The following is a 12,354-nucleotide window of genomic DNA, read 5'->3' as shown; positions in this document are numbered from 1 at the left end:
AGCCACCTGTGCCATTACTCTGTTGACAAAAAATGTAAGCAACACCTATAAAAGGGCCTCTCATTTAGATTCACTTTCATACAATGGTTTCCTGAAGCACCATGCACAGGACTTGATAGCCAAATAACAGGCTGCGTGTCTACAGGAAGGCTAGCTCATAGGGAGGTACTTTCCCCCGGGCCTATAATATTTTCAATTTTGAAATCTGACCAGAGGGAAAGTTTCAGACCTTTCAGAAAAGAAAAAAAAAAAGTGAGACGTTTCTATTAACAAAATGTATTCAAGTTTTCTCCATAATTTGTTAGTGCTATTTTTCTAATCATAGATGTAAACTTTAAAGTGAGAAGACTTTGTTAGATATTTGTTCTAAGAATTTTGTTTGGGGATCCAGTTTTGAAAAATAAAGACAAAAATGAATAATAATGAGGTAAATGGATATATATATTTTCTTTTAAAGGTTTAGAAAGCCCTGGTTTAGGTTTGTGTACATTTAACTTTCTAAGGCATTACACAATGTCATATTCTCAGCAGAAATGAGACCACAAAATCTGGTCTCGAGTAGAAGTAGGTGTGAATTCTGGCTCCTACCCTTGGTTTAGGACTCTCAAACCCCTGTCCAGTAAGTGACTAACGGTTAATACCTCAGGTCTATTTTGAGCAAAGATGCCAATGAACTGGTCTGGAGAGGGCTTGAATCCCTTGTGGAGCAGCGCCGAGCCTATGCACTCTGACATTTCTGCCACCTGAAATGAATGAGGAGGAAAAATAAATAAATCAGAAAAGAGAATCAAGGTCCCCTCTCAAGGAACAAAGCTTACTAGGTGACAGACTCGTATCTCAGTCAGAAAGCAGAGTTGAGCAGAAAAGGGGAGGTAGCTCTTTGTTTTAAATTTTTGCAAAATACAAAAACTGATCATAAGGTTCCTTCTGCAAAGCGAATTATTATCCTTTAAACTGTGGCAGGTTCACAGAGGATGAGATGTTAGCTTCTTGTCTATTTCTTTTTTCTATTTTAGTTTTTACAAAGTTGTAGAAGTCATACAGGGACATAGTTTTGTTTTTGATTTTTTGTGCTTATAAAGAACAACAAAGTAGCCAAAACTTGTCCTTTGTTCTAAACAGAAGCAGCAAGTTTTTTTGAGACTTAAAAAAAAATATAACAGCAAGCTCTTATCCCTGGACTCAGTTGTTCCATTCTTGAGAATTTATTCTTGGTAAATAATTCAATTTTAGAAGGAAGTTTTAAAAAGCTTTACATACAAAGATATACATTTCAAAATATATATTATTAAAAAAATCTAGGGGGTGGGGAAACCAGTGACTGGATGGCTAAGTAAATGGTGGTAAATCTCTAAGGAAATGCAACGTAGCTAGGTAAATACATGAGAAACCTATCAAACAGGGTAGTTTTAGTAACAGTGATAAACAACATGAGTAAGTACAAACTTGCATATTATTATGACAAAGAAGTAAAACTGGGTAGAGTCACAAAAATTAGCCAGTGCTATATAACAAAGCTTGTCTTCTCCCTATTCCTACCTCCAATTAACTAAATATTTTTTTAAATCTTAATATTTGCCGTTCTTTTCTTTATTCTCAATTGATGAATTCTCAAGAGTACTTTCAAAGCACACCCATGCCCATAGGAAATGTAGCCACACCTGTCCCTGCCAGGAATCCTGTTGGATCTGGCTCATGGTGCCATCCCAGCCCTACCAATGGGAATCAGACCAACACAGCTGGGGTGACAGCAGGGTAGCAATGAACAGGCTTAGTACCTTCTACTCTGTGGCCTCGTTCACAGCTCTTGGTTGCATTTAAGGGCTTGGAACCTGAGAAATGCCTGCAATTGCTGGCAGAGTTTATCCAGACAATATGCATCTATTTTTATTTCTAGAAAGATGGGTCCTTATCTTCTAAAAGATATCAGAGGGATTCTTAAACTTCAAAAGGTCAGATTAAATGAGCTAGTAAAAGGGAAAAAAAAAACCAACAAAACGATTTAAATCTACAAATTGGCTTCAGTTAAGTCTTACATCTTCACCAGTCTATGGCTGAAATGTTCAAATCAGAGATTAACACCTTGAGAAACCCTGGTGATTTTCAATCTGCCTTGAAAACCCAATCTGAAATGGACATTTCACCTCTCTTCCAGCCAATCCAGTAAGTGCTCACCAATTCTGTGTTATGCGTCCAACACAAACCAAGTTTTTCAACCACTTGTGGAAATGAGGGATCTTGGAAACTACAATTTGGATAGGAAACCACCTTCTGGCTTTGGTCAGGCAAAAATAAAAACAGGGAAATCCCTTGGGTCACCTGAGTTACAGCTCCTTGGGCGAGGTGTGGTGAGTCCTTTCATCTTTTTTCTCTTGAGAGAGACAAATACTCCTCCAGAGGAGCCTTGCGCAGTCCTGCACTTTCCAAGGAGGGAAGTAACCCTGTTTTTTCCGTCTGTGCTTTGCGGTTCCAAATGACAACTCCCTTTTTCAGACACACCCTCAGACAGACCAACTACTAAACACACCTTTTTCACAAAACATAGAGGGAGGAAATTAATTTGTATTCATGAATTGTCACAGTTGACCTAGCCCTGGAGCAGGGACCCAGAGCCCAGGGACTGATTAATTGACAGCCGTTTCCTGGACAGCTGGAGGGAAACAAATGCTCGCAGCTGTGCCTGCCTGTCCTCGGGGTTGGACCAGGGAAAAGCAATGACATCTAGATTTGGTGCAATCATAATAAAAATAAAAAGTAATGGCTTCCTGCTCTGTGACCTGTCGCTCATACTCACAAACTGCTGAACAGTTAAAGCCACCCGTCCGCGGCACCTAGATAGTGACAAGAGTAAAAATACCCAGACCCCAGTTCCTTTGTGTTCATATAGTATGGCAGGTGTCTTCTCTGAACATCTGTGATCTTCCCTACAGCAGTGCTGGGGCTAAATGCCACACTCATAGAGAGATGACCAAGGACAGCTTGGAGGGTCAGTATAATGCCTAGAAGAACCCTACAGAAGTTGGCTGCAGACTTCACTTTTGATCCTGGTTCTGCTACTGATCAGCTGTGACCTTGGGCGAGTCACATCTCTTCCTAGGGCATGATTTCCATGTCTATCAAATGAGAGGGATATTCCCTATTGGGGTATCTAAATTTACTTGTACCCCTCAAACAGAGAGAAGTAATCCTACTTCCCCAGAGGTCTGGGGAGGAGTCACATGCTTCAGGTAGTTTCTAGAGGTTTTTTTTTTTTTTTAAATGATAGTGCATTTCACAAAGCATCTGCACTGGTTTTAAAATGAAGTGCTTTAGACCACCAGTTAAATTACTTAACACGTTTTCCCACTGAATCTTTGTGTCAAGTTTCTCCATGAATGCTCCATGTTTATCCTAAAGCTTGGAGCTAGTCCAGCACATGCACAAACGTCCTAGCCCTGGAAAGCTCATTCTACAGCATGCATGAATAGCTCTTAGTGTGGAACTCACCTGTTTACAGGAAAGCCACTTATAGGGTTGGTCTGGCTTCCGAGAGCCTAAACAAGGGCCATCATCTAAAACAGGAAAAAAACAACAATAAAGCAAGATGGCTTACATGTATAAATATTCCTGTGTTTTAATCTGCGTCTTATCTTATTCTATAAAATATAAGGTAGAATCTACTTTAGCCTTCAAATTAGAAACAAGGATTTCTGTTTAGAAATGTTTTCTTCCTGCATTTTGATTTGTGTGTGTGTGTGTGTGTGTGTGTGTGCTTGTTTATTCGCTTTGTTTCTTAAATAAGGAAGGAGAGGGAGAGAAATAGAAAAGAAAAGGCAAATATAACTTTTAAAGACAAACTTATGAAATTCTCTTTAAGCACCCTATTGGTTTAGACTAGGAGTCAGTAAACAAGTAGCAAGTAGATCTTGCTATAGGTTTTTCTTTCTTTTTTTTTAATATTCATTTTTTAGTTGTAGTTGGACTCAATATTTTTATTTATTTTTATGTGGTGCTGAGGATTGAAGCCAGGGCCTCGCACGTGCTAGGTGAGCACTCTACCGCTGAGCCACAACCTCAGCTCTTGCTATAGGTTTTCAAGAAGAGATCTTCCTGATATTTTCTAAAAGTTAAACTTTAAACTCCTAACTCGGAATATGAAAAGGAAAATACCATTTTTGATGTGCCCAAATTCTGATGACCAAATGTATCAGCTAAGCTCACATGGAACCCTAATCACATGGGTGAAGTCTTCATTGCTGATGAACATGAATGAAAAAGATGCAACGTGAGGGGCAATAAAGGTGCACTTGTGAAAACAAAAGTTAAGAAATATCAGGATGTGTTCTGATTCCAACGGAGGTACCAAAGAAGCAGAAAGAGATCACTACACACCTAGCTTCACTGCTTCAGGTTTGAATGTGTGAAGGTGTTTTCATTTGCTTTGGGGACTAGCGAGCACAGGGAAGGAAGGAGCCTGGTCCCAATGACCTGGATGTATACCCTGGAGTTTGAAGTACCAGCCATGAAGACGGGCAGACACAAGCTGGACACTGACTTCTTTGCAACCCCTAAAAGCCATCCTGGTGAAAACAGAAAGAGATTATTCTCAGACCCTCTTCAATTTACAGAGACGATAACAAAGTCAGGGCAGTACAAGACTAACAAGTTCTATCAGATGCTGTTTTCAGATAGGGGATAAATACACTGACCATATAAAATGACATTATTTTATTCCTCAAGAACCAAGATTGGCAAACTACAGCCAAGAGCCAGGTCAAACTACAGCCACTGCCTGTTTTTGCAAATGCAGTGCCCCTGGCACGCAGCCATACTCATTCATTTACATGTTTTCTGAGGCTCCAGTTGCCCGTCTGCAGTGAGAGAGCCCAAGAAGCCTACAATATTTACTGTCTGGCCCTTTACAGGAAAAGCGTGCCAACTCCAGCTCTAGCACAGTGGTGGTTAAGCCGGAGGCTCACCTGCAGAACTTAAAAAAAGTTCTATATATTGGGCCTACTTAACAAAATCTTTGATATAAATGAATGAGGATGAGGCGTGGGCCTTACCATTTTCTAGTGTCCCCAAGTGCTACTAAACTGCACCTAGGCATAAGTGTTTTTTGTTTGTTTGTTTGGTTGGTTGGTTTTGTTTTGTTTTGTTTTGTTTTAATGGTACTGGAGATGCTTAACCACTGAGCCACATCCCCAGCCCGTTTTTTATATTTTTATTTTAGAAACAAGGTCTTGCTTAGTTGCTAAAAATCAATGCTAAGTGCCTCGCTAATCTGCTGAGGCTGGCATTGAACTCTCCATCCTCCTGCCTCAGCCTCCTGAGTTTCTGGGATTACAGGCATGCACCACCTTGCCCAGCTAGATAAGAGCTTTTATAAACAGGGAACTTCACCTTTACAAATAGGTTCCTAAGTGCAGTTTTAAAATGCAATTTTTAAAAATGTTAGGCTGGCTTCTTCCATCACCCCATAAACTTCTGATCCCCTTATGCAAATGCTGGATTTTCCTCTTCCTTTATACTTTAATCCTAGAACAGCTCAAGAAAATTAAAGTGTAGAATATAAAACTCCTCAGAGGGGCTGGGATTGTGGCTCAGTGGTAGAGCACTCCCCTAGGATGGGCGGGATCTGGGTTCAATTCTCAGCACCATATAAAAATAAAGGCATTGTGTTGTGTCCATCAACACCTAAAAAATTTAAAAAAGAGTTCTTTCATTTAAAAAAAAAAAGCTCCTGGGGGAGGGGGAGAGAGTGACTTGCAAAGTAGCTTCCTTTAATCAGTATAGATGAAGAAGATAACTTATTTTCCTTTTTTCTCCAAAACACATATAGAAGAACTTTCATTTTCCAAGAACAGCATAGTAACAACAACAACAAAAAGTTACTCAATTTGTCAGAAGTACACTGTGCATTTCCATTCTCCTAAGTGAGTACCATTCATTGCAAACAATTGGAAAAATATATAGATATTTTTACACATACTTTTATGAGGTCTTATGCTTGGCTGCTCTTTTTGTTGTGGATATTTACTATCACAGACAAACTCTGACACTAACTTTCAAAAATCTCATAAATTAAATAATAAGCAGGTAAGTCTGCTTTCCCTTTATGGTGGAGCTTGGTGAACCTGCTATAGGACTAGGTTCAATGCAATGAGCTGAGCAATCCAACTGTACCCGTACCAAGAAGAAGAAGAAAAAAAAACAAACAAGGCACTTCTTGAGTGCATATTGCTTGCAAGGGATTATAGAGGATAGAGAAAGCAATATCCCCCAGTCCCTGACTTTAAGAAGATTACAATCTAGCTAACAAACAAAAGATTTAAATAACAAAGCATGGATCCCAGAAACCATTTCTATACAGGAACCTGGTAAAAGCAGAAAAAAATGAAATGACTAAAACAAAAAAGGGCATTCCTTCCTTCATGGACGAAACACTAATGGAGAGTCCACTGTGTGCAGACATAATAACACATGGGTCACAGAAGAGCTCACTGAGGGCTGCCCTGTTCTCCAGGAGCACAGGATGATGGGGCAGGATGCCAAGTAAACACCTCTGTACCATGAGGTTTTTACTACAGAACCAGCATGAGGTACTGGGAGGGAAAAGGGGAGATGTGCCTTACTTGGGCACAAGGAGTGAAAACAAACCAGGAAGATTTTACAGAACAGGTGAAGTGAAAGTTTTTAAAGACGTATAAGAATACTTCATGAGTTAGGTGTGGTGGTGCACATCTATAATCCCAGGAGGTCAGAAGGCTGAGGCAAGAGGATCACAAGTTTGGGGCCAGCCTAGGTAATTTAGTGAGACCCTGTCTCAACATAAATAATGATTATGATTATAGAGCTACAGACATGCCTCAGTGATAAAGCTACCCTGGATTCAATTGCTAGTATTGCAGGGAGAAAATACCTTATCAACCCTGGATGGGGGTGGAAAGAATAGGCTTTATGATCTGAAAGAAAAAAAATGCAGAGTCTCGAAGGTGGTATACAATAGAGGTGGTCTTGCTTGAGGGATATATTCAAGGGAGAGAGGTTGGAAAGGAAGCAGGCTTCTTAACATCACAGTTAATAATTAAGGGTAATCTTATGAGCCAATGTGGTAATCCCATTCCCAGTGTATCTTTTTACAGAACTCTGCTTCCTTGAGATGTCAGTATTTCTTTCTCAAAAAACAGTCTTGTCCCACAAGCTTGAAAAGTGCTGGATTTGACATCATCAAACTCTTTACTGCAGGAGACCTCAGAGTCTTTCAGGAGCTCATGCACATGTGATTCTCCATAAAATAGGGGACATATTTGGCTGTGGAGCCTCCTGGACCACAGGGAACACCTGGAGGGTCTAGAGAGCTTTGGGGCTGGTTCTGGACAAGCTACAGGAAGAGACAGAGGGGCTTGAGCAATGAATGCTAAGTAGGTGAGAGATGATAGAAAATGTTCCTTTTGGAAAAAGAAGGTAACTCTTTCTTTGTGAACAACATTTAAGCATTAATCACACAAATGCAGCGGAGGCTTACTTGACACCTGAATGCCCCTCTGGAAACCTTCATATAGCGTCCTGACGTCATCACAGAAGCACACCAAAGGCTCATCACTGTCAAGAAGTTCGGACCTTCGAGCACCATCACTACCCTATTGAAGAAGACAGGCAGAGGAGCATGTTAGAAGTGAAAAATAAAAAGCCTACAACATGAGGTTTTAATGGCTCAATGAAGCTAATTAACATGTACATTCCCTCCCATATTTATCATCTGGGGTGAGGACACTTCAAGTCTGTTCTTCTGGCAATTTCCAAATATATGATACATCATGATTAACTATTGTCACCATATTGTAAAACAGAACTCCTGAACTTATTCCTTCTAGGGTCCACCATGAATAAAAAAAAAAAAAAAAAAAGAAAGAAATCGTATATAAAGAGAGAGAGAGAATGAGAATTATTTTTTAATTTTTTTTTTTTTAGTTTTCGGTGGACACAACATCTTTGTTTGTATGTGGTGCTGAGGATTGAACCCGGGCTACTGCCAGGCGAGCGCGCTACCACTTGAGCCACATCCCCAGCCCCATGAATATATACAATTTCTATCTGTCAATGAAACATAAATAAATAAAATGAAAAGCTCACATGCCCCACCCCCTTGCCCTGTGGCATCCCCATCATCCATGCTTATGAGTATCTGCTGAATGAATGACAGGCAGGACTTGTGGATGTGCTCATATGAATTAGCCTTTCACTGGGAGGTAAGTTCAGGCTCCAGGGAAGGAAAGCTAAGGCAGGAAACTGAGCAAAAAGCCAAGAGGCTCACAGATCTACAAACATCTGTCCTGCCAGACACAGCTAAAGAGAGCAAGAGGACAAAAGGAAACTGCCACCATCACAGACAGGCACTGTGAAAATCCTCAAAGCGCTGCCATCAACAGGACGGAGGAGAATCCTACTCTGCTGGTGAAAACGACACACCACTCAGTGTTACCTCTGTAGTATCATCTGCGTTCTTTTCAAGATCATTCCTATTGTTCTATCTGCTCACTGCAATACAATCCATTAGGAACTCTGGTTTCTTGTAGAGCCTCTGATAGGTAAAATTTTCATCTACAAAATATCTAGAGGTGAAGACACAAGTCCGGACTGGTTTTATTGACGACATAAATAGGCGTGAAGATTTGATATTGCTGAGAACCCTTCTCTAATTTGTCTTCATCTGCTGGCTCATAAGTGTATTCACCATGTACACCAGCTCCTAATTCAGGATAAGACAACCATTCCTAGCCTCATGTGGTAGCAGGAGCAGCTGTTGAGCCTCTGGGTCATTACTGCTAGGGGTATCCACAAGAATCCCCAAAGCATTCTTTATAGACTGATAAACAAAACGTCAACTACAACTGATAATGGAGACTTTTTTTTTTTTATTTCAGAAAAGGTCCTCACGTGTGCAATGGCCAGGAAACTCGTGAGGGAAATTATACCATGATACGATAACTTCTGGTACCACAAGAAAGCACTGTCCACAAGTGGAAAAGATCATTTCCGGTTTAAGGTCTGATGAAAGAAAATAGAAAAAAACTCATGAAGCAGGGGTCAAAGAGCAAGATCTCAAAGAACAGACAGTCTGGACAGGCAGCTGGAACCAGACATTCCGGGGAGGCACCAATGTGGTGATGAAGTCTGTATTCATCGATTCTTTCTTTCTTTCTTTTTTTAAGTGCAGGGGATCAAACCCAGGGACCTATGCATGCTAGGCAAGTGCTCTACCACCGAGTCATATCCCAGATATGGTTCTTCTTAAAAATTACAACTTTTCACTCCTCTTCCTATAAACTCTTTTGCTTTTTTGTCCTCCCCTTAATTGATAATTTAGATGCTGTTTTTAAAACTATTTGAATGATTCAGAAGTATGTCAAGGAAAAAAATATTACTAACTACCACTAATAATTTGATAAAGTTCTCCAAACCTTTTCTTATGTTTATACATTTATATTCATTCTTTCAATCGCTACTATGTACTAGACATGGGTGTTAATTTTGGGTAGGGGGAGCACCAGGGATTGAATTCAGGGCACTTGACCACGGAGCCACATCCCCAGCCCTATTTTGTATTTATTTAGAGACAGGGTTTCACTGAGATGTTAGTGCCTCGCTTTTGCTGAGGCTGGCTTTGAACTCATGATCCTCCTGCCTCAGCCTCCCAAGTGCTGGGATTATAGGTGTGTGCCACCATGCCCAGCCTTTTTTTTTAATGTTAGGGCTTGAGCTCAGAGACCCAGGACCTTGTACATGCTAGTCAAGTGCTCTACCACTGAGCTATATCGCCTTCCCTCATGTTTGACTCTTGATTTATAATATTTTTATGGAATAAATATGACTCAATAATGTATGCTAATCATAATACTGCCTTCTATATCTTGGAAGAAACTTTCTAATAATTACAGCCATGACTTTAAATATACTTATCAACTATAACATGTTACTTTATAAAGCAAAGAAGTTATTCTTCATGCATCCAAAATAAGAAAAAGATCTTCACTTTATAGTATCATGCATTAATATTAATCTCTGAGATTCTATGTCTACTTCCAGGATTATTTTTAGTTAAATAAGAATGTTCCTATAAAAAATGAATGTATAGGGGAAAAGGTTCACTCATACATTGCCCATGGGACTCCAAACTGGTACAACCACTCTGGAGAGCAGTATGGAGTGCAATGGAGCCACTATTTGACCCAATCATCCCACTCCTCAGCTTATACCCAAAGGAGTTAAAATCAGCATACTGTAGTGACACAGACACATCAATGTTTGTAGGAGCTCAATTCACAATAGCCAAGCTATGGAACCAACCTAGGTGTCCTTCAATAAATGAATAGATAAAGAAAACATCACACACACACACACAATGGAATATTACTCAGCTATAAAGAAAAATTAAATTATGGCATTTGCTGGTAAATGGATGGATGGAACTGGAGAATATCATGCTAAGTGGAATAAGCCAGTCCCAAAAAATCAGTTCTCTCTGATATGTGGATGCTAACCCATAACAAGGGAGGGTAGGGAGGGGAAGTATAGAAGTTCAATGGATTAGACAAAGAGGAATGAAGGAAAGGGAATAGGAAAGACAATAGAATGAATTGGACATAACTTTCTATACTCATATATAAATACATGACCAGTGTAACTCCACATCACATGCAACACAAGAATGGGATCAAATTGTAATGGGTTACACCCCATGTATGTTTAATATGTCAAAATACACCCCACTATCATGTATATCTAAAAACAACAAATAAAAAAATTAAAAATATCTGAATGTGTAGAATATTAATCATATAACCAATCGCATGCACTAATTACAGTACAAATCCTCCATAAACTATATATTTACCTTAACAAATAGACTAAAATCAAAAGGAATTTGTGGTTTTATAGTAAGCATCAGAAGCGTCTTCAACTTATGAAGCCACCAAAAAGAACCAGGGAAGGGGACAGAATGACAGAGAAGAGGGAAAATAAGGAAGAGTGAAAAAGAAGTAAGTGTTACAGGGTGCAGAAGAGCCAACTGCCACCAATAACTCATGCCTCCTGGCCACTGACCCAACTCACTAGACTGTTGAGACTCGGCTAGAAGTACAGGTAGCCTGGCCAGTCCACAGTGAGGTCCTCCTGGCACTCTGCTTAGGATGGAACACTCTGTATCTCCCATCAGGACATTAACTCATTCATGGCATTTCTCAAAGGTATCTTTGGAAAAGCATAACTGTTTCCTATATTCTGCAGAGTGGTTCTCATGGCTGTAAATGGGGCAGATGCGATTCAAGGGAACAAGACATAAGCTTGTTCTAAAGGAGCCTAAGTCTTGCCCTTGAGTGACCAAAGAGACTCCAAGGATCCTTGGCTGAGAAGAGTCTGGAAGATGTCAAAATGAACAGGCAGGAGGAAGCCTGGAACCTGAGGAGCACAGGCTCATCCTACAATCAAAGTCCTCAGTCTGGCGAGCACCTGGCACTTATCAGGAAAGGGAATTACCAGGGCTGAATCAGAAACTCTGGGGGTGCAGTCCAGTAACTGGTGTCTCAACAAGTTTGTCAGAGGATTCTGGTCCAGGTTAAAAGTTTGAGAAGCATCATCCTTGAGCCATTCTCCAACAGAGAAGTGGTGAAGGTCAAGGCAATGCTTTAGAAAGAGCAGGGAGTTCAAGCAGTATGTAGATCAGGATGCAGGGAGAGACTAGATAGAAACCAATGTACTAGACCAGGTTGGTAGGCAAAAAGAGAGAAGCCCCTCAGCACTGATGCACAGCGCCTGACAGGCACCAGTATGTGGTAGAAAAGGAGGAAGGGGATCCAAGGGCTGAGAAGAGAGCAGTTCCATGCATACAAATGGAAGGCCTGGGGCCAGAGGGTAGGTTTGAAGAAAGAGACTGGGTTTAGCTTGGACATGGAGATGGTATCCCTTCAAGACAGGCCAGCTTTCTTGGTCACCACCCCAATTCTCATTTTGAAAATCACTGCTCTAGAGGATCATTTTATAACAAACTTTTAGTTAAATAATCCTTTAGTTAGGTTTAAATTTTGAGTGGTATATAATCTTTAGTATTTTGAGAAACATGAAGATAAAACTGCCAAATCAAAGCTAAAGAAGTTAATTATATCCCCTTATAACCTGAGGACAAGATATTTATTACTCTAATTATCAATTAAACTAATTAGCAAAAGCTTGAAAGGGAAGCAGTGAATGAGATGTATGCCCCAAAAGAGGCTAGCTTTAAGACACAGGTAAAACAGGCAAAAAAGTTACAATGCCACTAAATAGTAAGGCATGTACTGGAATTTTCAGAGAAGGATAAGTGAGATGGGTGCAAGC

At 40.2% G+C, this 12,354-nt stretch overlaps 1 protein-coding gene across 6 annotated transcripts in view; it reads right to left on the bottom strand.

The window, feature by feature from the left end:
- LOC144255741 (long-chain-fatty-acid--CoA ligase 1-like) overlaps positions 1–12,354 on the bottom strand; it is a 57,724-nt gene that overhangs the window by 19,241 nt on the left and 26,129 nt on the right. For all 6 annotated transcript variants that reach the window (XR_013343909.1, XM_077800564.1, XM_077800563.1 and 3 more), the window contains exons 3-5: positions 7,508–7,622; positions 3,487–3,551; positions 642–743 (exon numbers count right to left, since the gene is read on the bottom strand). Coding sequence is in view for 5 of the 6 variants with exons in the window: in XM_077800564.1 (XP_077656690.1) it covers positions 642–743; positions 3,487–3,551; positions 7,508–7,622 (282 nt within the window). In the remaining variant the exon portion in view is untranslated. The remainder of the gene's footprint in view (positions 1–641; positions 744–3,486; positions 3,552–7,507; positions 7,623–12,354) is intronic.

Source organism: Urocitellus parryii, chromosome 7 (genome assembly GCF_045843805.1).
Source record: "Urocitellus parryii isolate mUroPar1 chromosome 7, mUroPar1.hap1, whole genome shotgun sequence".
NCBI classification, from domain to species: Eukaryota; Metazoa; Chordata; class Mammalia; order Rodentia; family Sciuridae; genus Urocitellus; species Urocitellus parryii.
This window is presented reverse-complemented; position numbering and strand designations above follow the sequence as displayed.